Source organism: Mus musculus, chromosome 9 (assembly GCF_000001635.26).
Source record: "Mus musculus strain C57BL/6J chromosome 9, GRCm38.p6 C57BL/6J".
Lineage (NCBI taxonomy): Eukaryota > Metazoa > Chordata > Mammalia > Rodentia > Muridae > Mus > Mus musculus.
This window is the reverse complement of record NC_000075.6, coordinates 66,466,357-66,491,458: the sequence shown is the minus strand read 5'-3', so window position 1 is coordinate 66,491,458 and position 25,102 is coordinate 66,466,357. Positions and strand designations below refer to the sequence as shown.

General features: G+C 38.2%; 1 protein-coding gene across 13 annotated transcripts in view; it reads right to left on the bottom strand.

Moving 5' to 3' along the window:
* The window catches only part of Herc1 (HECT and RLD domain containing E3 ubiquitin protein ligase family member 1), a 158,364-nt gene that overhangs the window by 17,317 nt on the left and 115,945 nt on the right, over positions 1-25,102 (bottom strand). For 10 of the 13 annotated variants that reach the window (XM_006511103.3, XM_006511105.3, XM_006511106.3 and 7 more), the window contains 21 exons: positions 24,786-24,960; positions 23,806-24,076; positions 23,486-23,699; positions 22,276-22,532; positions 21,094-21,221; positions 19,486-19,613; positions 17,876-18,076; positions 16,595-16,725; positions 15,339-15,538; positions 15,026-15,131; positions 12,368-12,514; positions 11,927-12,028; positions 10,424-10,597; positions 9,362-9,655; positions 7,737-7,802; positions 7,456-7,581; positions 6,422-6,560; positions 5,211-5,392; positions 4,380-4,535; positions 3,388-3,510; positions 2,027-2,129 (listed from right to left, as the gene is read on the bottom strand). In XM_006511103.3, the coding sequence (XP_006511166.1) occupies positions 2,027-2,129; positions 3,388-3,510; positions 4,380-4,535; positions 5,211-5,392; positions 6,422-6,560; positions 7,456-7,581; positions 7,737-7,802; positions 9,362-9,655; positions 10,424-10,597; positions 11,927-12,028; positions 12,368-12,514; positions 15,026-15,131; positions 15,339-15,538; positions 16,595-16,725; positions 17,876-18,076; positions 19,486-19,613; positions 21,094-21,221; positions 22,276-22,532; positions 23,486-23,699; positions 23,806-24,076; positions 24,786-24,960 (3,423 nt within the window). Of the gene's footprint in view, positions 1-2,026; positions 2,130-3,387; positions 3,511-4,379; positions 4,536-5,210; positions 5,393-6,421; positions 6,561-7,455; positions 7,582-7,736; positions 7,803-9,361; positions 9,656-10,423; positions 10,598-11,926; positions 12,029-12,367; positions 12,515-15,025; positions 15,132-15,338; positions 15,539-16,594; positions 16,726-17,875; positions 18,077-19,485; positions 19,614-21,093; positions 21,222-22,275; positions 22,533-23,485; positions 23,700-23,805; positions 24,077-24,785; positions 24,961-25,102 lie in introns of those variants that run through there. The other 3 variants (XM_006511108.3, NM_145617.3, XR_001778881.2) reach the window with 2 other exon arrangements.

Genomic DNA, 25,102 nt, shown 5'->3' with positions numbered 1-25,102 from the left:
TAAAAAAAGTGTTTTAATACACACACACACACACAAAAGAATGACAATCATGTACACAACATGGTGCAAAAACCTGCTATTCCAGCAAAATACACTAAATTTTAAGTAACAAGTCTGAGGCTATTCCTGTATGAAATGTTAGTCTTTTTATTTATATAGAAAATTAAAACTAAAGTCAGTAAGTCAAGGCAAGAGGGTTTTTCAATACTCTCATATTAAAAGGACTGACACATGTTCAACAAGGCCTTCAAGTTTCTTGTGTTCTTAAAAAGAATGACATTCAACCTGTTTTAGCTCAAATTTCTACCCCACCTCTCTCTTTACCCTTGTTGCTCAATAACCTCCAGGTCCATTAGGCATGGCATCCGACATCTGACCTCAATTTGTACAGCTGCCCTAAAACTTCCCCTCAAAACCTTGAGTTGACTCCTGTCTGGTTGCTGCAGTGGCCTCTCAGATTCTGGCCATAATAATCATGACACATAATTGTCTGAAAATATGGCCTGAGCTCTCCCAGGTCCCTGGAGACTCTTCATTATCCTTGCTAATATTCTATTCAAAATCTTCCGTGCTAACATTCCCTAGAATTCTACTCTGTTCTTCACTCTACATGTTTTCTGGGATTCTTAAATCAATGACTAAACCTATTACCTATTACCACTGTGTAATCAGTATCCTAACCTAGATACGCATACCGAATCCCTTTGGAGTCCTAGATACAAATTCCCAATGACCTGTTGGAGATCTCCATACGTATATCTAGAACAGAAGTCCCTATATGGTGGCTATGATTTGGACATAAAACGGTCCTAAAAGCTTATGTGTTGAAGCTATGGATCCAAACTAATAGTGCTACTGAGAGGATGCTAATTTCATCAATGGATTCGTCCACAGCTGAATGGTTACTAAGAAGTCAGACCTGGTTAGAAGAAGTAGTATCATTGGAGGAATATCATTGTTTTTTTCTTATATTTATTTATTTAAAAATATTATTTATTTTCATTTTATGTACATGTTTGAGTGCCTGCACGTATGCCTGGTGCCCATGGAGACTAGAGGAGCGTGTTGAATGCCCTGGAATCAGAGTAGAGATGGTTGTGAACCACATGGGGTACATGCTTGGAACCAAAGGCAGGCTCTCTAAAGAAGCACCAAGTGCTATTAACCACTGAGTCATCTTTCCAGACCTTTATTTATTTGCTGCTGCCTCTTCTTCTCCTCCTCTTGTGTGTGTGTGCACACATACAAGCCAAACTATATATGTAAAGGTTAGATTATTTTTCCTTTTCCACATGTGAATTCCACAATGGAACTCAGGTCTTACGCTCGGCAGCAAGTGTCTTTATACAGAGAGGCATCTTGCCAGACTGGAGGCATGTGTTGGAAAGATTATCTTGTCTCTAACCTTTTCCCCTTTCTCTGCCTCATATCTATCACAAGGTGACTAGCTTTGTTCAGCCATTCTCTTCTCTCAAGAGAATCTGTTTCTTCATGAACCCAGGAGCAATGGGACCATAAAACTACAGACTAACTCCTCGGCATCTGTAAAACAGAACTACACACAGATCCTTCTGCATCCATAAAACAACCACCTTTCTTCCATTCTGTCAGACCCTTTGTCATACCAAGGAAAAAGCAAACTCACACAATAACTACAGCAAGTTCCTTCCCTCCTGAGCCAGCTCTTTCCTTACTCAGAGGACTCAGTGCTCTGACAAGGGAGAAACTCTAGTCACAGTTGACTTCATCTCTCACACTGCCCTCACACAGCTCTCCATCTCTACAGCCTGACAGCAGCAGAGAGGAGGAGGTAGAGCTCTTGTCAGCCATTCTTTCATCAAGGGTGAAGGCTCTCACTTGAGAGTTAATGGAGAGGAATTTGTCCCTGAAAACAAATTCATCAAATAGGAGCACAGAGTAGCAAGAGAACAAGGATAACACCACTCAGAACTCTGTATGGACCTAGAAGGCAAACATTTTATAATATACACGTATAGAAAGTGATGTAGGTGGGAAGATATCTTACCTTGACCAAAAGTGTACACATGACCATCTTTAGTCAAAGCCACAGAAAACTGAGTTCCACAAGCAACCTTTTTAATTCCAATTCCACAGAGGACATCAACTTTCTGTGAAATAAAAGTATAAAGTATATGTTTGAAAGGGAAAAAAAAACAAACAAACAAGCAAAAATATCTCTTAAACTTTCCTACTGGCATTTATAACATCAAATACTGTCTTCAATAAAAAGGGCAATTGTTACTGATTTATTTTACACAAGTCATATTCCTAGAGACTCTTTTCCCCTACTGCTCTGGTCAGTAACTGTGTGAGAGAGAATGCAAGTGTCAGGAAGTCTGGTTAATGTCCTTGGGAACCCATGAAGTGGAAGCATTCCACTGAGTAACAGAAACCAAAGAAAACCATGACCTTTTAAAACAACATTGCAAGCTCCTGTGAGACCACAAGCAGCTTCCCATCAGTTTGCTTTGCTTTTAGCTTTCCCAGGTGGTAACAGCTGTCTTCTACATTCCCCACAGATGAAGTTGAAGTTGTCTGCTTTTTTGCACTCCTATTGAATATTCATCAAAGCAACTATTAACTTGTCACAGACTATATATGATAGTAAACTGAAGTTGAAAACAAAGTTATAAATTATGTCATGCTATTTAAATATGTAAGGAAATTAAATATGTAAGGAAAACCCATGCAGCAAGGCTGCACAGGAGGTCTGCAGAACAAAGAAACCTAAAATGTGAAGTACAGTTCCTAGTTAATTTTATAAGCACTTATTTTTCTATATATTTTTGAAAGATGCACAATTCATTGGTAACATGCTGAAACAGCAGCTGCAGGCTACTCTGCCCATGGATCCCTCCCATAAGGACCTGGGAGGTGCCTCTTCTTTACATGGGACACAGTCATACAGCACTTAGCATCTGCAGAGACCAAAGTTTATCCTTGTGGGATGTTTACATCCATTTAACCTTAGTAATGGTTTTTTAAAAGTCATGATCTAGGGGGCTGGTGAGATGGCTCAGTGGGTAGGAGCACCCGACTGCTCTTCCGAAGGTCCAGAGTTCGGATCCCAGCAACCACATGGTGGCTCACAACCATCTGTGACAAGATCTGACTCCCTCTTCTGGAGTGTCTGAAGACGGCTACAGTGTACTTACATATAATAAATAAATAAATCTTTAAAAAAAAAAAAAAAAAAGTCATGATCTAGAGTGTTGGATATTTGAGAATAAGCAAATGAAGGCCTTAAGCCTTCATTATAAATTATAAAAATGTTCAAGCTAAAGCATTTCCAATGTAAAAGAGGTACTGATATAAGCAAAACCTAATTTCTGTTGTATAAAAACTGATATTCAAGGCATAACTGACCTGAGGAGAAGACTTTGCTGTGGAATTTCCTAGGCCCAGTTTACCATAGTCTCCATCTCCAAAGGCCCACACCATGGAGCCATCTGCTGACACTGCCAAGGTGTGGTTCAGCCCACAGGCCACCTGTAGGAACAATGGAGGGCTCAGTGAGCAGATCCTCTCACCTCTCACAAGCTGTTTCCACGTTTCTCTCTTCTTAACTGAAAAATGTTATGTGTTGTTTCCCAAGATTCTTCCTGGTTTTGGTAATGGCTTCGAAGGTTAACCCAAACACATCAAGTACAATTCCCAAGATTCCTAAATAATTCGTTTTTACTTTTTTTCAAAGTAAAATCCTTCAAGCATCTGTAGCTAACTAAGAACATAAAAGTAGAAAAGTCATATACCTCAGAAATACTCATTTACAACAGAGGCTGTCTCAGCCATGACATAGGGAAGTCAAGACATCTTACCCATTATTGAGAAACACTTACAATGTCTTTATGCAGATGGAAAAATCCAGTTATACAACTCAACACTGACACACAGGAACAACAGAAACGTTGTACTGTGTAAAGGCAGCTTTGTGTTGGTGTTGTTGCTTCTGTTTGCTTGCTTGTTTGAGATGCGATGCTGATAAATAGGCTAAGCTTGAACTCTATCTAGATCTGCCTGCTTTGGCCTTTCAAATGTTGGTATTACAGGTATGTGCCACCACGCCCAGCTTTTAAAAAAACTTTATATAGCAAGTTGTTGGTAGTAATTTATGGATGGTATTTTGTTGTTGTTGTTGTTTTTGTTTTGTTTTGTTTTTTTTAAACAGTCACATCCAAAAGTTAGGGGACAAAAATGTGAATTTTTCACACTGGGAAAAAGTCATGAAATTATAAAGTATGTGAACCAAAAGGTACAGAGGTTAAATGCAACTAGTTAGTTCTGGTCTTTCTGACTAACAGAAGAATATCTAAGTAGAAACAGAAAAGGTAAGAAATTACTATCAACTAAAGCCATGCCTGTCCAATCTGATATCCCTCCAGCGCGGTCACTCTCTCTGGAAGTTTTTTGTTAGAGGTGTTTCCAAGACCCAGACGGCCATAGTCACCGTTCCCAAAGGTAAAGAGTTTGCCATCCGATGTTACCACTGCTGAATGCTTGAAGCCACAAGACATCTAGGACAGAATCAAGTAGAAAAAAAGTTTGTAAGAAGATAGACTAGGAAAGAAGTCATTCTCTTTTGATTATGAATGCAGCTGACAAGTGAGGAGCAGGTAGTCTGTCCATCTATTAACACAGACCTCCTGACCTGCCTAGCAGGTTTAGAAAAACCAAATAGGCCCTGGAACAACTGTCATCACTCTTTTGGCTGTGTACACTGACAGACTAAAGGAAATAAATGAGTGGAAAATTTATAGTAAACTCTGTTGTGCTACGTGATTTTACAATATTATTTTAGATCACTAGCTGATCTAACAGACATGCACATCCCTTTCCAACAAAAAGGAGTTAAATGAAAACGTCCCCACTACCTACCAAGAACTGCAAGGTAGGACCTAATCCTCTAGAGCTTTTTCCAAGAGTATTCAGCATCCTATCTTGGACTAAGTCTGCTGGCTTGGGAAAGTTAAGTTCATTCTAATATTAAAACCTATTTAATTTCCAAAAAGCTCAGTAATGAGCTGAGCCGACATAGTGGAGCCAAAAATAGTGAGCCAAAAATAGTGGATCGCTTATACTACTGCCCCTGGAATCTGTTTTTATACTACTCCTGCTAGCTAAACTTCAGAATGTTATTTAATAATACTGTATTTAGATTCAAAGGCAAACTTATGAATGCTGTGCCTGACCTGTACCACTTCTTCTCCTTGTAAGGCCTCAATCTGCCTTGGTCGCCGCTGTCTGTCACTGTTTCCATGGCCAAGTTTGCCATAGTCCCCATCTCCCCAGCTAAAGACTTCACCACTTTCTGTCAAGGCCATTGAGTGCCCATCTGAGCCACAGGAAGTCACCAGCTGGGTCACCACAAAACCTAGAAGATAGCAGAAACACAAGAGGTCTCAAATGATAAATAGTCACTCTTGCAGCTACTAAGAAAATGCCCTAAGATTTGAAAAACATCAAAATGGTACTATAGAATAACAAACTTTTTAGAATTTTGAATCAAATTTATAGACATAACCTTGCATATCTGGGAGCAACCATGCAAAATGATGAAGAAAAGGAAGGACAGCCATTACAGTCACTAATGCTCAATCAGGATTATCAAATTTTTCCTTTCACACAGATCTAATGGCAGGCACTCCCATTTTCTACAGTTGCAGAGACTAAGTTGGAAAGTGGTGTGGTCGTTATGCAAGGTTTCAGAGCCAGGGGCCAGAGAGCAGAGGGAGGAACCCCGCCCGTGTTCCCCCCTACAATGCAGCATACTCTGACCCAGTTCTGCACAAATCTCCTGTGAACTTACTGGGAAGCCTTAGTAGAAGCATTTACATTCATGAACAAGTATGCTCACCCTACAGCCTATAGGCCAAATACATCTGAAGATAGCTATGGGTGTGGCCTAACACATTTGCAGAGGATATCATATCACAGTGTTCAAACGTTGAATGTCCCTTATTGTAAGCTTTGGGATCCAAGAGACCCCATAGCAGTTTTTATTGCTTCTTCCTCAAGTGACATAAAACTCTGCCAGATGCCCTTTAAACTCTTTAGCATAGTTGGAGATTTTCATTAAACTATTTTTTATGTTAGTAAAACACACACTTACACACACACATACACAACTACCTAATTATGGTTTAACAATTTAAAAAAATCTGCTTATAATTTTAAACATTTGGTTTCCTTTAATATCAAGTACATATACGCTGCCAGATGTTAGCTCTCCTTCTTGTGAAATAGCTTAAAATGTGGAAATTAAGGCTGTATATATTACCTAACTAGAACCCATGCAGAAGCAAACTCCATGTGTTCACTGAGTTGGGAAGTTCCAGTGGATGCACACACTCCTACAATCAGGTCACAATTTCTAACCTTTCTAAATTCAGGGCAGCCTCACCTTGTAGGGCTGAAATCACAGTCAGCACATGAAGGTCGTCTGAATTTCCTTGCCCTAATCTGCCATAACTTCCTTCCCCACAAGCCAACACTGTCCCATTGGCCTGGATGACAAAGGTACAGTTCTGACCACATATAACCTAGTATAAAACACATAATTAACAACATTACCCTTATTTGAGTCAGACATAATCAAGATACACTGTGTACATGCATGAAATTATTTAAGACTGAATAAAAACATTACCACTCCATTACCCTTATTGTTTATCTCTAACACATTTACGGACATTTTAGATGAGCCCATGCACCTGAGGGTATCTCTACCAGTTCTTTATTTCCTTTGTACCAAAGTAGAAAAACTGGCCTACATGTAGCTTCCCTGTAACCTTTGACTACTATGCTTCTGATTACAGTTAAAGCACATCAAGAGTCCCATCTGAATGAAATAAATCAGAACCATGAGATTTCAGCAAACTGTGCAGAGTTAAACAAGATAAGAGAAGAAAGAGGAAAGGATGTAGGAAGCTACTAAAGACTGGTGGAGAAAGAGGCAGAAATTGGAGGGGACACACACAGGGAAGAGCAGTGAACTCTGGGACAGCTTTAGGTAGAAGAGAATGCAAGTGAAATGAGTGGCTTCAAGGATGGTTTGGGAATACAGTACCATGCCTAGAAGATGAAGGGAGGGGCATCAATAAAGTCTAGCTAAAGATCCTAGGTAGATCATGGTTCCCAAAGAGCACAGTGATTAAGATTAGCTCAGCTTCCATAAATATACACTGCCCTGGCCTAATATATTGTGGTATTAATTCACTATACTTGGAAGCAAGAAAGTTATAGAAACTTCTTAATAAAATGTCTTAGGTATAATAAAAGCTTAGAAAGGTTTTATTTGGAGGCTACATATAAAATGAAGTTCTTTAATGATTCACCACAATAGACCAAAAAACTGACAAGATTCAACCCCAAATAAGTTGCTGAAAGCAACTAGAATTCTCACATTTCTTCTCTGTTCTTTACTCTGCTAGTTACCTGTTGGGCTTGTGAGAATGAAGGCGCTGTAGCTGGTACCATTACGTTTCTTCCAGCTTCGGCCAGCTGTCCATGCCTGCCAGCACCCCATAAGTAGACATCACATTTACCTCCCAGGTGCCAGTCCTAAAAAACCCATAGGCACCCAAAGTTAGGTTTATCCAGTTGCTCAAACAAATACATACAGAGCACCAGCATTTGACAACCTCTACAGAAACACATGCATCTACAATCAAAAGGCTGAATGAAACCCACCTCACAGCAATCTCATCTTTACTGACCTCAGGTCTGGAAGTTGCCCAAGACATAATTTGTTCATCCATGCCATTGATCCACTTGCTGTTATCCTGCAAGACAGAGCACACATCAGAAACAATGATGCTTTGCCAGGACTTGTCTGCTCGGTTACTGATAACATTTCCTTTCTAAAGAACATGGTGATATGACATGTCAGGAAGAGTTGTTCTTATTTTCTTGCTATGTTGCTCACGTCAGCTGCCTTTAAACTCTTGGGGTCAAAATTCTCTTGGTTTTTCCTTCTAGGAAGTTCGGGTTTAGAGGCATGTGTCATCCCACCCAGCAAGTTTGGTATCATCATAATTTCAAACATGCGTTTTTTTTTCATTCTAATATTGGCTTTTATTATACACACTTTCATTATCACTGTTGCCTAGGTTCAAAGGTAACCATTCGTGTTTACTGAGTACCAAGGGGTGTAAGGCCATGTACAAAATCTACTGCCTCCTTAGATTCTTTGACTAGTTTAGTGGGTAGGTCTTGTCATTGTTTTGGGCTTCAGTTTCCCTATCTGTAAGATGAAATTAGGCCCAAATGGGGTTCAGAAAGAGCTGTTGCACTCTACTCCACTCTATTCCATGTTACTGAATGTACTCCTCTCCAGTCTATTATTTGTATATGGTGCTGGGGACTGTGCATGTCAGGCACAACCCTATGGAAGTCATTTCTTTTTTTTTTTTTTTTTTTTTTAAAGATTTATTTATTTATTATATGTAAGTACACTGTAGCTGTCTTCAGACACTCCAGAAGAGGGCGTCAGATCTTGTTACAGATGGTTATGAGCCACCATGTGGTTGCTGGGATTTGAACTCCTGACCTTCGGGAGAGCAGTCGGGTGCTCTTACCCACTGAGCCATCTCACCAGCCCCCATGGAAGTCATTTCTTAATTAAAACATATATTCAGATGCCTTTCTTTAATTAATTTATCTGTTTTATGTTGTATTTACATTTTTATGTTCAAATTTTTGCATACATAAACCATAACTAAAGTTTGGTCAGGTGCTGGCTTGTATTGGCATTTTATGATCATCACCATTTTCTATGGGTAAACACTATCAACTACAGTAAAAAGAAATGACACACTGAATGCTCTTCTGTATTCTCACTTGATGCTGATTACTCTACATTTTAAGAGTGGACTAAATCAGAATTTCTATGTGGCATCAATCTCACAAAATGACCAGAGGAAAACTAAAAATGTGTATGATTAAGGTACTTAACAAGCACCTACAGACAAAGAAAACAGAAAAGCATGGAACTATGTATGGAGTCAATAGATTCAGAAAGGCTCTGTCATCAAGAGACTTGAACAGCCATCCACTAGAAAAGTATATTCAGCCAGGCGTGGTGGTGCATGCCTTTAATCCCAGCACTTGGGAGGCAGAGGCAGGCGGATTTCTGAGTTCGAGGCCAGCCTGGTCTACAAAGTGAGTTCCAGGACAGCCAGGGCTATACAGAGAAACCCTGTCTCAAAAAAACCACCAAAAACAAAACAAAACAAAAAAAGGTATATTCAGTCTATCTAAGGGCATGTTGCTAGTCACTGGCACACCAAGCAGCCATAACACAGTCTCTAAGACAACCAACAGCAGCTCGAGTTTTGCTTACCATGAGGAGCACTAGCTCATCCTCAGGAACAGGCTCTAGATCTGGGACAGTAAATGACTCTGGAAACTGCGCTCCGTTGGTGAGGGCCTCTGCAGCCTTGATAGTGGTTGAAAAGCATTCTAACCAGGCCCACTCATTGGGATTCCAGGATGTAGGGTCAGGGAGACAGTTCTGATGGTGTGGTGGCACTGGAGGGTTACACAACAGCTGATCCAGATGAAGTCCCACAGCAAGGGAAGCCAAACATTGCATGTAGGGGCTATGAACAAGCTGGTCACCACAAACTACATGAGGCTAAGAAAAAAACAAAAGAATGCCACATTCAAGAGGAGCCTGTGTCAGATACTCTGAGTAAGCTTATGTTGTGAAAGCTTATGGAACTAGTAAAGAGAATTGTGTATATTCTTTCCTCAATTTCCCTAACATCATATATATATACATATATATATATTTATGTATGTATTATATATAAATAAAACCTTGTATAATCATATCGCATTGATAAAAACTAAGTAACTTATCCTGGTATAACATTAGCTAAACTAGAGCTTTATTTGGTCTTATCACTGACAGCCTTTTTTTTTCCAGAATCTGATATGGGATCATATTAAACTGTGTCTTGTGTATTTTTTCTTGATTATGAACAAAATCACAAAGACCTTATTCCTTTCACATCACATTTCTTCCTTTACCCCAGGAAATCAAAGGTAAATCCCCTTTACAGCAGTCTTTAATCATGGCAGAACAAATCTATCACAGAGATCATGGACATTAAATCCAGGCATATTCTTCAGTTAAATTAACTGGATATAAAGTGAATAATTTATATGAAAAGGAATGTATCAACACTAAAAATTTTGGGATCACAGTTTCATTTTACTCGAGTGAAAATAAGGAATGGACTTAAGATTACTGAACAACCAACTGCTTTAGGTATAATGACTTTACTTCTGTACAGATAGCTTCACATATTTCCCTCAAACTTCATGTCCTTGGGTGGTTTGTGGAGGAGATTCCAATTCCAAAGCACTAAGTACTATGGGAGTGAGGGCCATGAGTTACCTTTTCATAGGCATATTGCTCTTGAAGCATCATGGGTAGCCGTTCCAGAAATGCTCTCATGCAGGGAGCCATGTTTAATCCCAGAACACCCTGTTGTTTCAGGGCTGTTCTACAAGTTGCTAAAATGTGATTGGCAGAAGCCCATTCTGCTGTGCAATTAACAACCAAAACATCCTGGTGGAAAATAAATCATGCCAGATGATTAATTTGTTTACATAAAAGATTAAAATCATGCCATCACCACAGAACCTGAGAAATTCTCTCCAGTAATTAGATTAAGTACTTTGTCTTTTTACATATTTTAAAATGTCTACAGAAATTTTAAAAATCCTAATTTTTGTCTAAGTAAAATGAGTAAATAAAACAATTTTAGAAAGTATAAACTACCTTAACATATTTTCTTTAAAAACAGTATCAATTATCTGCCAGTTCTCAGACTTGTAAGAAAAGGCATGGAGTATACTTCACATGTCTGACACGACTATAGGAATACTAGCAGAAATAAAAATAGTTGTTTCCTCAGGAACACAATGTAAAATTTCAGAACTGCCCTACTCTATGCAGCAGGCTTGGTGGCTATTTGTACTGCTTAGGGTGCTACACGCTATATTGCCAATCTTAAGAAGAACCTAGGATTGGTCAGTTTTTATTTTTACTTTTAGTAGTTCTATTCACATATGATCATAGCTTCTTTTAACACTATGTAAGTACATAAAATATAAATCAAACACCACATTGATCTTGATATCACATCAGACTTGCTAGCATTTTATTAGTATCTTAAATTTCAAAGCCATGATGTATTTTGGATATTTAAATGTCTTTGAATATTTTTTCATAGACTGTAGTCTCCCCTCCTCCAGCCTGAAACCTGCTTGCTCAGGGGTGGAGCTTCCTGCTCATTCGTTCTGCCACGCCCACTGCTGGAACCTGCCGCTTTGCTGTTTGGAGCCACACACGTGCTCACCTTTCTACTGGACCTGAGATTATTCGGCGGGAATCGGGTCCCCTCCCCCTTCCTTCATAACTGAGTGTCGCAACAGTAAAATTTGAGCTTAGATCAGAATAACTGTCTTGGCTACATTTCTTTCTCTCGCCACCTAGCCCCTCTTCTCTTCCAGGTTTCCAAAATGCCTTTCCAGGCTAGAACCCAGGTTGTGGTCTGCTGGCCGGACACAACAATAGACTATCCTTTTGAGACAGTATAATGGTATAAAAAATTATGTGATAAAATCAGAATCTACTTGTGTCTTCCAAGGGAAATAAAAAGGAGAAAAAATAATCAAGCATCTTCAGCAAAGCCCAAGTACAGCAGAAAGGGTATTAGGTAAGAAATGAGTATCCCTGGGTTCTAACTCCCTTCTACCATTAAATAGTTGCATTATCTTGGGCAAATAATAATCTTTCAAATAGCAGTCATTCTTCTGTAAGGGGGGGCTTGGACTGCAACTTCTAAAATTTCTCAATGTCTTAGTCTATGGTTTGGTGTGTCTGCAGTGTTACCTTTGATCTATTTGAGCAGGCAGCTACCCCAACTTCTGGAATCCATACTGTGGTCTGAATAGCTCCAGAGCCGATTACAACAGTTTGCAAGACAGAGCCATCCTAAAATGAGATATATTTATCAAAACTCATTTCTTGACGTTAGGCACTATTGCCACAATATCTGTTACTTTACATTCACAAAATATACATTAAAAATTATAACTGAGCTGAATTCAAAAGCTTTCAATTTGTAACCTGCTACCCACTTTTTGCTTTAAACACACTTATCAGAAAGAAACCCAAAGGATCAGAAAGACTGGTTCTTTCCCAGTAGATGATTCTACGGGAGCATCTTCACTAGCCAATGAAATATTCTTAGGGTTGGTTGATTTTTATTATACATGATATAACTAATGTAAAATATATTTTTTTTAAATAAAAAACAACCTGTGTCCTTACCCTTAAAGACCAAATGTTCATAAGCCCTCCAAGTCCACCAGACACCAAGGCCAAGCCATCAGAACTGAAGGCCACAGTCCGAACAGGTGTGATGTGTCCCCGCAGCTGATAAACACACTTGGCTCCTGCCGATTTCCTATAGCCATCCTATAATTCATTGTTTTGATATGTGTTAGTTTAAAATATTTTACAGCTCATTCTTGGAAATTTTACAATTGAGTAGTATGGAGCTAGAGACTGAGACAGATACTTTCTCCCATAAAGTTGCTTAACTTGATGATTAACAGTAAAGCAGAAACCTGGCTCTGTTTTGATATTTTTAAAAATAATTTTCTGTTCTTTAAACAAACAGAAATTACTGTATTTCAAAATTCCAATATCTGAGACACAAAAAAACACCAAAACATGACTTTTGCTTGTGAACAATAGTTTTATTTACAAAATTTAACTTCATGTAATTTTTATTTTCTCACCTAACACTTCTGAACTGCATGTGTTCACTCTATACAAATAGGTTTGCCTACTGTGAGCTGATGGCTCTGTCTGATAACATCATGCCTCTTGGTCCAAGAATGGAGTTGTGAAATGGGAATTCTGAATGTTTGTGAGAAAACTCCAGAAAAACAAGACAAGAGGCTTGTGACCTCAGTTTCTTCAAAACACAAAATTGTTCTTGGAACGTGTTTTCATGTTCTCCCAGGTGTAGCAGATGGGAATGAGTTTAATTCAGATCACTCATCACAGCTGGCTTGTTATCTGTGCTTCAATGGGAAAACACATTTTTGCCATGTGTGGCTTTACACAAATATACTCAGGTGATTCTCTTAACCCTTGGAGCATAAATTACCTGATATTCTGAATAAAACTGGTTATTATATGAGCCTTTAGTCTGTCTCACTTTTTAGGCTCCATTACCTGTAGAGTAATTAAACAATATCCAATCAACATATTTGCTCTGCCAGGTTTTAAAGTGAGAAAGCTAAGGCCAGTGCACAAGGCAACTCACTTGGACAAGGAGTAAGCCATATTTACCTTTACTGATCTCATTTCTACTTCTGTGGCACCTTCTTCCTATCATTTAGCTGACTACTCCTTCCCTTAAGACAGATGATAGTACCAGATACACCCATCTCCCCCAGAGGCCACTAACGAGAACTTCTTCAAAGGGTGTTTACATCATAGACAAAAGGGAGCTGCAAACTGGTAGTTCGGAGATTCAGTTTAATCAGACATCCAGTTTTGTTTTGTTTTTTAAGAATTGTAAAATGACAATATTAATATCCAATTATTTGAAGGTTTGTTTTTGTTGTTTGTTTGTTTTTTCGAGACAGGGTTTATCTGTGTAGTCCCGGCTGTCCTGGAACTCACTCTGAGTTCCTGAGTTCGGCAGCAGTAAACGGTTCCTGAACACATCATTACCAAAACTAAAAGCAAGCACATAGAGGTCCAAGGTGTCTCTGGAGGCAATGTACTTGCATCGCAGGAACTTACTGCAGCCTCGGTTCTGACCTGACACTGCATGGTGTTACATTGTGTAACACCTATGAGGGTTTTTTGAAACATCTTGGTTAAAATTTGAGATTACATGTTATGAATTGTAGTGGTTATTACACACAAAGTTTTCTGTACTTACAAAAATGCAATGGTTTAATTATGAAAAAACAAATTCTTTTTTTATTTTCCTGTTGCCATTTCTCAGCAAATATCAAACTAGTGTATCTTTAGGTTATATTGTGTTTGAGTACTTGATTTTAAAATTTGCAGTTTAAGCTACTGAGCAAATTTTCATTTAAAAAAAAATCTTTTGGCTAAGAATTAGGACAGAATTTCCAAAAATTTTGAAATGGTTCTAAATGGTTGTAATACATATTTATGCAAAAGTACTTAGTATTGACAAGTATAAAATTGAAAATTGATCAAATCTAAAAAACACTGAAGATGCTCTATATCTGTTACTATCAAACACTCAGTTGAGATTTAATTCTTTAATGTAAAAACAAACAAGCACATGTATACCATAAGTATGTAAATTTGTTTTCCTCTAATAAATGAAAATATCAGATGTATACCAAAGAACTTTCTAAAGTAAATTTCATTATGATTTTTTAATTGATGAATATTTGGTGTGCTCACCTACTTTATGTACCCACACCAGGCTGTGTAAAAGTTTCTTAGAGGAAGAGGGTGAGAGTGGGAAAAGTTGAAGTCTGGTTTGAGATCACATGTGCTTCATGGGGTTTTTGTCTATGCTTTTTCTACTCCATACCTCCTGACTCCCAGATTCACAAGTTTGTGTGTCTTGTCTAGATGCTTTTGTAAATATCAAGCTCTTGATTTTTTTTCTTTCAAAATAATCATTCTGTGCAGGTGAAATTCTGACACTGGTATCAGATACTCTGGATGGGAACTCCCAGTGTCACTCCACTGTACCAGACTTCACTAAAGATTAGTATATCCACAACATCCATTTTATTCATCACCAACATCACCACTCAATATGCATTAAACACCTCACTGTAACCAAAATTACAGGAACTTAGAGAGCATACAATTACAATAATTATTTACATTTCCCTAATGATCATGGCCTTCAGGTATAGGAGTAAATACTTCAGTGAGGAGTTATTTCAGATAAAGTCTTAAACAGCCACACATTACCTGACAATTTGATTCCTGGTCCCACCATCCTTCTGAGCTAGTCATACTGGTCTGTGTGGTATCTTGAGGAATACGCCAAACACACACTAAGCCATTTTGACAGCCACTTAAGAGAAAAATCACAAAAGGAGAACATACCAAGTGAAAAATCTAAAAATCTGTTGTTCTTTATTTCCCTTAGGTAACTTTATGGCCTTATACATTATAAAATTAGTAATAGACACTAAATCAATATTATTGGAAAGTCATACTATTGCCAAGTAATAGTCTACACTACCATAAAAATCAACACACACACAAATGTATAACATACGTGGCCATCAGTAACTGCATCTTGGATCCTTTCCCTGGAAGGCTGCACCAGGCGATGCCATTTACAGTGGATGGATGGCAGAGTGAATGTAGACAGCGCCAGCATCCTGAAACAGGCCCCCAGAGTTTCACATTTTCTTCTTTGGCACATGTCATGAGAATATGGCCTGTTGGGTCCCATTTCATACTAACAAGAGTTTCCTTAAAATTACAGGGAAAAAAAATCAAGAGTAATACTCGCTTCACAGTACATACTTTATACTCATTAGTTTATGGATGGTACTACTAACTCAATTGCATTAAAATTAAGATTTTATATGAATAAGATAGTTCCATATCATTCCTAATCTTAATCAACTTGACCTTAAATACAGTCTACATTATATGTTACAGTAAAGCTAAATAAATGTTAAGTTATATAAATTATGAAAATATAGCTCTGAAAAGATATAGTACCTTTCTTTTGCATGTGTACGTACTGAATCATTTTACTGACTGGTAATCATTACAATGTGAAAAAGATGGAAACACAAAAGGGAAAAAAAGGATCCCTCACCCCCAAATTAGTCAAAATGCTTTTGAGAGCCTAGGGAGTGCTTTATGTTTACATATTTTGATAACTGTATTTTTCCGCTTTTAATTTTTTATAATTTTAATTTATGCAAATGAGTATCTTGCCTGCATGCATGTCTGTGCACTCTGAGCACACCTGGTGCTTGTAGATGCCAGAAGAGGGCACAACAACTGCTGGGACTGGAGCAACAGATGGTTGTGAACTGCCATAATAAATACTGGGAACTGAACCTGGGTCCTAAGGGAGCCTAGCCAGTGCTCTTAAACTCTGAACCGTCTGTCTAGCCATCTGTGCTTCTGTGGTTGTTTTTATAACCCACCTTCCACATCTTCCCAAGTCCTGGTTTCATGCATTTGTGTCACTTGCCTGGGTGGCCCTGTAAACACCAGGACTGAAAACATCAGTGGATGTTCTGGCATTAATGGGGACATGGGGCAGGAGATAGTCCCAGGGCACTCCTATTTCACTCTTCTGGCTTCATTTCTTAGGTAGCTTTTTTTTTTTAAATGAAAAACATTTTTTATGTGAAAATATAGCCACAAAGACTTTGTATAGTGATAGAATATTAAATCATGAACAATGCAAAATATTGTTGAAGATACCACTTCAAACCACAATCAAAAAACATACACACAAAAAACCAAACAAAAAAGAAAAGCAAGCATGAAGAAGATGGTCTTTACCTTATGTGCATCAATAAGAACAATGCCTCCTTTCTCAAGTGGTTCTTTTGTTCCCATTAACAATTTTCCATCAAAATAACCTACTGCAAATGGTCTGTCTTCACTGAACCAAGCAATGCAGGTGACAGATACTACCATGATAGAAACACAAGAGAAGAATGGGTTTGTCACTATCTAGACACCTAGGTAGATGCTTTGAGAACAAAAAACAAAACAAAAAACAAAAAATATGTGCTTCGACCACCACAGCAAGAAAACGTCTACACAGCTAAGCAATTAGAGCCTGCAGCATACAGCTGATGTAACCCACTTTGAGAATGTTAGTTACGAGTAAAAGACATGACCTCACTTCTAACATTTCATTCTTGCCCAGGAGTTTCTTGTTTTGTTTTTAAGAAAGAAAAACAATAACGATCTGGTTGGTATTAAGGCATTGTACCATGTTCTTCTTTTGAGAAAGAATCTACTATGAAACTGAAAAATCATCTTGATGATTCCTTCTGCTGTCACAGTCAGTGTTCCTAGGCTCTTAAGACTGTCTATCCTATCCTCTAATCACCATTGCTTTTCTGTAAACTGTAAGGCTGAGAAGTAGAAAATAGTACCTAGAGGGCAGGATGGGGCTTGGGGGTAGCAGACAGGAAGATTTTCCTTCTACGCCTTTTAAAATGTTTTAACTTTTGAACCCTCTGAAGTTATTAACAAATTTTTAAAAGTAGAAAGTAAAAAACCCAAACCCAAAACATGACAAACAATTCTCCTGTCAAATAGAGTATTATACAAATCAGTACTGTGACCTCTGAATTACTTGTTTCCTTCAAATAACTAATAAAAACTGCTAGTAAGACATGCATTTACTCAAAGGTACTCAGTAAGAAAAACACAGAGGCAAACTTTGTGTCATCTGCTGAGTCCAGGACCTTTCTTCTCCATCTTCCCCTATTTTCCTTAGTTTACTCAGGCGTTAACAACACAGGTGTTTCTACCAATGATTCCCCTATTCCATAGCTCTAACTTTTAAGGGATATTTGCATCCTGTTATAAATGTTCAATCATTCACACAAAGGATGAATGGCTAATATGGTGTAACAAAATGAAATTTCCCTTTGGCAGAGAGACAAAGTAAGGGGTAGAGAAACAGATTTCAATTCAATTACTAATTAAAATAAGAAACAGAGTGGAAATGTTAGAAAACAAACCCAAAGTAGCACCCACTCAGCATTTATATTCAACCAAAACCCTTGTCTATTTGTCTACTTTCTTGACTAGAAAATGTCTTACCATCCTTTCGATAGCAGTGTTCCAGTTCTCGGCGGTGCATAGTGGACACATCAACAACTTCAATCAGTCCTAGAGATCCGTCCATCCGTCCCACCAGCAGTAACTCTGGAGACTCTCCTGACCAGGTTGTAGCTGGACCTTCTTCTGGCCAGGCCAGGGCAGATACCCAGTGAGGCTGAATATCTACTAATCCTTTTCCTCCTACAGAGGGAGAAATGTTAGCCCATTTTACTCTTTAAAAAAGAACACGTGCCAGGTGTAGTGGTACACATCCTTAATTCCAGCAATCAAGAGGTGGAGGCAGGTGGATCTCTGTAAGTACAAGGCCACTCTAGTCTACACGTGCCATATAGATAAAGATAGATAAGAAAGAGATAGATAGATAGATCGATCAATCGATCCTTGGCTAGTATGGGATTCAGTGAGGGATAGATATATCTTTCAATAAATATATGTAGATATAGATCTCCAAAAATAAAAATAGAAATTTCAAAAAAGAACAAGAAAAAATATTAGCTAATAGCTAATGCACTCTCCAATTCACAACAGTCTATGAACCTAAAGGTCTGTGAAAACAGAATCTTATTCGTGTCTTGAGTATCATTTAAGTCAACAATCTTTAACTACTTACAGAAAAAAGAACTTCTACAGATGACAGAATAAAGGAATAAACTTAGTAGCAAATGGCAAACACTTAAGTGCTTTCCTATTGCTGGCAAATTGGCACATGTTTCTTTCCCAGGACACTGCGGGAAGGCTAAAGGCAACATCACTAAGGTACTTCTGCTTTTAGCTTACTTGTTTTTGACATAGGCATCACAATGTAGTCCAGGCTGACCTCCAACTTCAAGCAATCCTCCTGCCCCCACCCCCAAGTACTGAAATTCCATGGGCCATGATGCTCAGCGACTTGTAATAACTATTGAAATCCCACTTGATATGAGTAATTTACCTACAACTAAGACAAGCTAGCTACTCCTTTATTATGTGAATGACAACAGCCATTTCTTAAATATGTAAAAATAAACAAATACTAGTAACTCTATAATCACAGCAGTATTTTTTTATCCTCTAGAAAAATACAATAAGATTTGATAAAGGGCTTTGTGGGTAAAGGCACTTGCTGCCAAGCCTAATGACCTAAGATCCACATGGTAGGAGAAAACCAATGTCAAGTTGTTCTCCAACCTCCATACATGCACCCTGGGAGGGAGGGAGGGAGGGAGGGAGGGAGGGAGGGAGGGAGGGAGGGAGGGAGGGAAGGAAGGAAGGAAGAGAGAGGAGAGAAAGGAGGGAGGAGAGAGGGGGGATGGAGGAAGGACAGGAAAAAATAAAGTATAAAGCACCTAATAATTTTTATCCCTGAAAGAAACAAATGATAGAGCTACTTCAAGTGACTGAAAATTACGTAGCTTAACAAAGCCTACTTACTGCTGCATTAAAAGAAGTTTTGGCTTACAGAAGTAGGTACCTGAAACTTCCAGGAAGTGCATCCTGTGCAGTATTTTCATAGAAAAGCTCATGGATTTCCAGGTAAAGAGAAGCCAGTGCTTCCAAGACTAAGTGAGAAGGAGGCTGAGCTGCACCCATTGCAGTTGCAAGACTCTTACCATTAACTTGCCAGATGTTCACCATCTTCTCCAAAGCCCCAGCAAGGTATTTGCCACTGATACTCCAGGAAACAGGTGAGAAGCTTGGGTCGCTGGGTGACCCAAGGCTTTCCTCAGCATCCCCTTCCCTAAAATGCAGAACAGATGAGTATGCAATTTCCATCCCCATTTCCAAATTTAGTAAGCTATACTTCAAACCTTGAAGCTAGGGGTACATACAGGCAGGCCATTATCATAGGATATTCTTAGTTAACAGTATCTCTCACCACAGAGAAAATATCAACTATGAAAGAATGATGCTTTGACTACTCATTATTAGGACAGAATCTGTCAGCAAAGACCTTCAGAATTGATATGGGTTGTAGACAGAGTTACTATTCAGAGTATACTGATTTCTGTATGCCAAATTTATATAAAACGTCTTAGAAAAGGAACGCATGTAGAGAAAGAAACTTTACCAAATTTACTGTTGGTGGTGATGTAAATTAATCAGCTATTGTGGAAATTAGTTTGGAGAGTTCTAAAAAAATAAAAACATAACTATCATATGGCCCAGCTACCTCGCTCCTGGGCATATACACTGAGAACTCCATACTCTACTACTAGGATATCTATACTCACATATTTATAGCCATTTTTTAACTGTAACAAAGAATTGGCAACAACCTAGTTATCTATTAAAAGATGAATGGGTAATAAAAATCTGGTGTATACATGAAAGAATAATACTCAGTTCTACATAAAAATGTATGATAAGATTTGTAAGAAAATGGATGGACTTAGAATGTATATCAAGTGAGGTCAAACAATCTCACAAAGGGAAAAAAACCACATGATTTTCCTCATATGTGGAATCTAGCCAATAATATATGAATATATGCAAATAAATGTATATGTGAATATAGTATAGTCTATAGAAAAGAGAGCAACAAGATTAAATCTTAGGAGATAAGGAAGGACTAAATGTGGGTAACAGCATGAGTTATTCAGGAAGATATAAAACCAATTATGTTTTAGTTCTAACTCTGTTGTGGAGTTTCCATTTGTCCAGTGGTAAGCACATAAAAATATATTCAGTAGTGTTAGTGTAAAATCTAGTGCAAAGTTTCACAGCTGCTGTTCTATGTGGCTGTCTGTACAGAAGTTCAGGTAAAAAGTTCAGGTAAAGTTAAGTAAAGCATAGGCTTTAGGCTTGGTTGCCTTCAATGTGTGATTTTTTTTTTTTATTTCAAAGTTTTTATAATAAAATTTACTAAATCATTTTTTTTTTAAAGAAATACCTACAGCTAGCTACAGTACTATAAAGATGCAACATGTCGACACAAAAGCAACTACTGTAATTCCCAAATAACCACAGAAGACTAATGAAAATCAGTATACTGGTTGATATAACTAAACATGTATTTGCTAGTAAGCTCTGTTCTAAATAGAATTTTAATTTTTATTTCATGAATTACTACCATGGAAAGGTAAATGTGCATTCTGTAGATTTAGAAATATTCTAAAAGAAAAACCTTTAGTTTTAATGAGGATGGACTACACTAACACAACCAAGGTGAGGCCTGCCAAAGACTGCTCCAGTTTTACACCAGTGGAACAAGCACTTACAGTCTATTGAACACACAGGTTTGCTGTAGTGAGTATTGCTTCTTGGTAACATTCCACACCCGAATAGTGCCATCATTGCCACTGGTAGCCAATAGGCCTTTTTTATTACACCAAACACATGTCATTACCTAGAAAAATTAAAGAGAGATAAGCCAAGCCAAATTTTGAGTTAAAGGACTTCATCATTTGAAGTTCTACTAAAAAAAAAAGAAAATCCATGTTATTCAATATATGTGGTTTCCTAAATGTCTTGTAAAATAGCCATTAGATTACTAGGCTCAATCTTCCTCAAATTACTTAAGACATAATAAAGTCCTTTTTATAAACTTTTATTTTATTTTCATCTCTATAGGAGAGAACGCACATGCCAAAGTGAACATGTTGCAGTCACAATTGAGGGAGTCAGTTCTCGCCTCTATTATGGCTCCTCTTGGATCACATCAGGCTTGGTGGTAAGTACTTTTACCCAATGAGCCACCTTACCTAGCTCTCTACTAAAATGTCTAAATATTTAATTAGTTAACAATAAACATTCGAACATGCTGAGAAGGAATGACTCCAAGAGGCAGAGCAAGCTGCCACACACATTCTCACATCCCTTCCAGATGACACTCACGTCAGTGTGGACTTCCTAAGGGACTGAAGATGGCTCATTGGCTACAGGGCCTATATTGCTCTTGAAGAGAACCCAAGTTTGATTCCCTACACCCATACTGGACAGTTCACAACCACCTGGAACTCCAGTTCTGGGGACATCTGATAACTCTAGCCTCCATGGGCTCTGCACTCACATGCACAAACCCCTTCTACTCTTCTACACACATTAAAAAAAATAAATCTAAAAAATCTTAAGTATATATTCTAAAAGTAATACAGACTATGTAGTGATTTTAAAAATGATTAATTCATTTCAGTACTTGCTTCCTAAAAATTCAGGGTCTACTAGATTAATCACCTACAATACATCAGGTACTTGTTGTATAGATAAGCCTTTATCTTTTAGGAACTGATTTCTTTCTGTTAACCCACATACAAAGAAACTAGAATTAGCAACTACTAGGCAAATCTTGGTAATCGTGTATATATATGTGTGTGAGAAAAAGAGACATAGAGAGAGATACAAAGACCTACACTCTGAACAGTCAGACAGGTAATTAACACACTTGATTTCAAAATACATACTCTGTTTTGGTGAGCCTCCAACTTGATAAAAGAGCATTTTCTGAGATCTCCTCCCATATCAGCAAGTGTTTGTGGAGCAGTTTGGTTGTCACGGTCATGTGCAGCAAGAGTGCGCACAAGTTGTTGAGCAGCCCATTGCCTATGCTGTGAGGATAGCCTAGAGGAGAGGCAGCAGGCTGCCAGGGCATTAGCCAGCTCCAGAGGGCCTACAGCAGAAGGATCATAGGAAGGATGGGCATACAATTGGGCAATAAAACCTGCTTAAACAAAACAATGAAATGATGCCCAGGTGAGAGTTGGTGATGATGAACAAACAAAAATGGGTTAACCCATTTCTTTTATAAATTAGCTCTTTTATAAGCAATCATTTTACTAAGATATGCATATAAGATATAAAGTATTTCACATCAAATCCCATAATAAATCTGATTCATTACAAACTAATATTTTATTATACACCAATAAACAGTCGTTGACCTAAGGACTGGAAATACAGCAGACATAATCTTTTGGCATGCAAAGGCAATAGGCCCTTAAGAATAACAAGCTAGTGTCTGCTGCTTAAAAAAAAAAAAAAAAAAAAAAAAAATCAGCTTAGCAGGGACATTACTTGGGTTACAACTAAGTGACAGAGCACATGCTCTGAATGCGCTAGGCCTTGGGTTCCAATACTCAGCACCAAATACATAAGTAAATCATTTTAAAAACTGAATCTTAACATCTAGTAAAGGAACTAGATTAATTGATCCCAAAGCCCACCAATCTCACTTAAAACGTGCTTGACTGGAGGGAAGGTTAAATAGTAATTATATAGCAGTCCTTTCAAAGAGTCATCTTCCATACTATTTCTACTTAAATTGTATTAAAGAACCTGATCATGTATGTTAATTCAAGCCATTATCTGTAACTACACTAACTGGTACATTTTCTAATACTCACTTCAATGTCTGTGCAAACTTGTAATCCCAGCACTCAAGAGGCACAGGAGGATTGCTGGTGTGAGGCTAACCTGGGACTACACAATTACACCCTATCTCAAAAACAAACAAACAAACAAACAAACAAACACAAAACCCCAAATCTGTCTCTGTAACTTTTTTATATTCCAAACTTAAGAAACGTCTTTATTACACACAACAATGCAAAACCACACCTCTGAAGACATGATTTTAATCTATAGAAGACCGTACTCAAACAGTATGAAACCTACCTTTTTTTTCTATTTCTGTCTTATCATAGTTAGGTCTCAGTTTGGCCCCTTTGTCTGCCAATAATGCCACAAGGGCTTGAGTTACAACAAAGTTTGGGGATGTTACAAGCTTATTCTCTTCAGCAATTCCACGGAGAAAGCTTGGTAGGAACTTCCGCTGAATGGGATCATCCACTGTGGTGAGATTGACACCTGTTGCAGCAGAAATCAAGTTCTGAAGAGCAATCAGGACAAATCAGAAACAAAAAGATTTAATTTCAAAATGTTGTAAGAATCCCTGGGACAAACAAAGCAGGAATTCCTGAAGCGAGCGACCTTACCTGTGTACACAGCTGGACCAGCAGCTTTGCAGCACTTGGAGTATTTGATGCCAGGCATCCCACTGCTGTGCTCAGGTAGGCCAGGCAAGAAATGGGCTTGCTGGCCTTACTGTGTCCACCTCGTGAACGTTCTGAGGTACTGGCTATGGCAGAAGGGCTGGTGGAAAGGCCAGCTCTCCCTGCTGCAGCTAAGCACATTAACCGAACCAGTGTACGGATATCTGTTAACCCCAGAGACTCGAGACCAGCAGCCAGGCTACAACTGGAACCACTGTCAGGAAAAGACAGCACTTCAGATAGACAAAACAGATTTCTTAAGGGGCAGTTTTGAACCCCACATACTTATCATCAAAAACTCAAATCAAACAAAAGCTGTACCATTCATTATATATGTCCTTATATGAAAACATGACATAAAATGGAAATGATCATTTACACTTTTATTTTTAATGAACATTGCGTGCACTGAGTTATCACTAAATCACTGGAATATGACATTAGGAATGTTCACAGAACAAAAACTTTCATTCTGGAAATCCCCATCCTCTAAGTCAAGAGACAGAACTCTAGCAGCACCTCAGAGGCTTGCTGAGGGCTCCTCAGAGCCTTTGTGTCTACAGAAGTAACTGTTGTCTATTGTCTAAAGCTATACATTAGTTTTATCTATTTTTATTCTTTATGAGTTCTGCAGAAACACTAGTTCACTATTTAATTTCTACCTAGTACCAACTAAACAGTTTAATTTCCAGTTTCTGGAACAACAACAAAAAAGATATGCAACTGACTGTTACTAAATTGGCATTATTTCAACCCTAAAAAAGCCAAGTATTAACTAAATAAATACCAATAATGACTAAGACTAACCTAAGTTTATTCAACAATACATTGTCAAGTTTTAAAAACTCTCTCATATCGCCTACCAGACTCCTGAGTGAAATATATCAGAAGCTAATTGCATCACTTGACACAATAATACTTACCTGACTGAGAGAAGAGACAGTGCTCGCATGACCATGGTTCTGGCCAGAAGGACTTGAGCGGCAGCAGTCACCCTCCTTAAAGCCACTACTCGGTCATGAGGATTTGCAAGGGCTGCTGCCTGCTCTCCTAATGTTACTCTCCCAGAGGAACTCTTTTCCACAGACCCATGGCAACCTGAAAGCAGAATTTTGCTCAGTTTTCAACAAAGTAAGATAAAGTATCTAGACTACTGAATTTTTCTCCCTTGTTTTATGTAGGTTCTAATCTGCAAAGAAATATAGGAAGACAATGTTTGCTCACCTAGAACTAGTAGAAA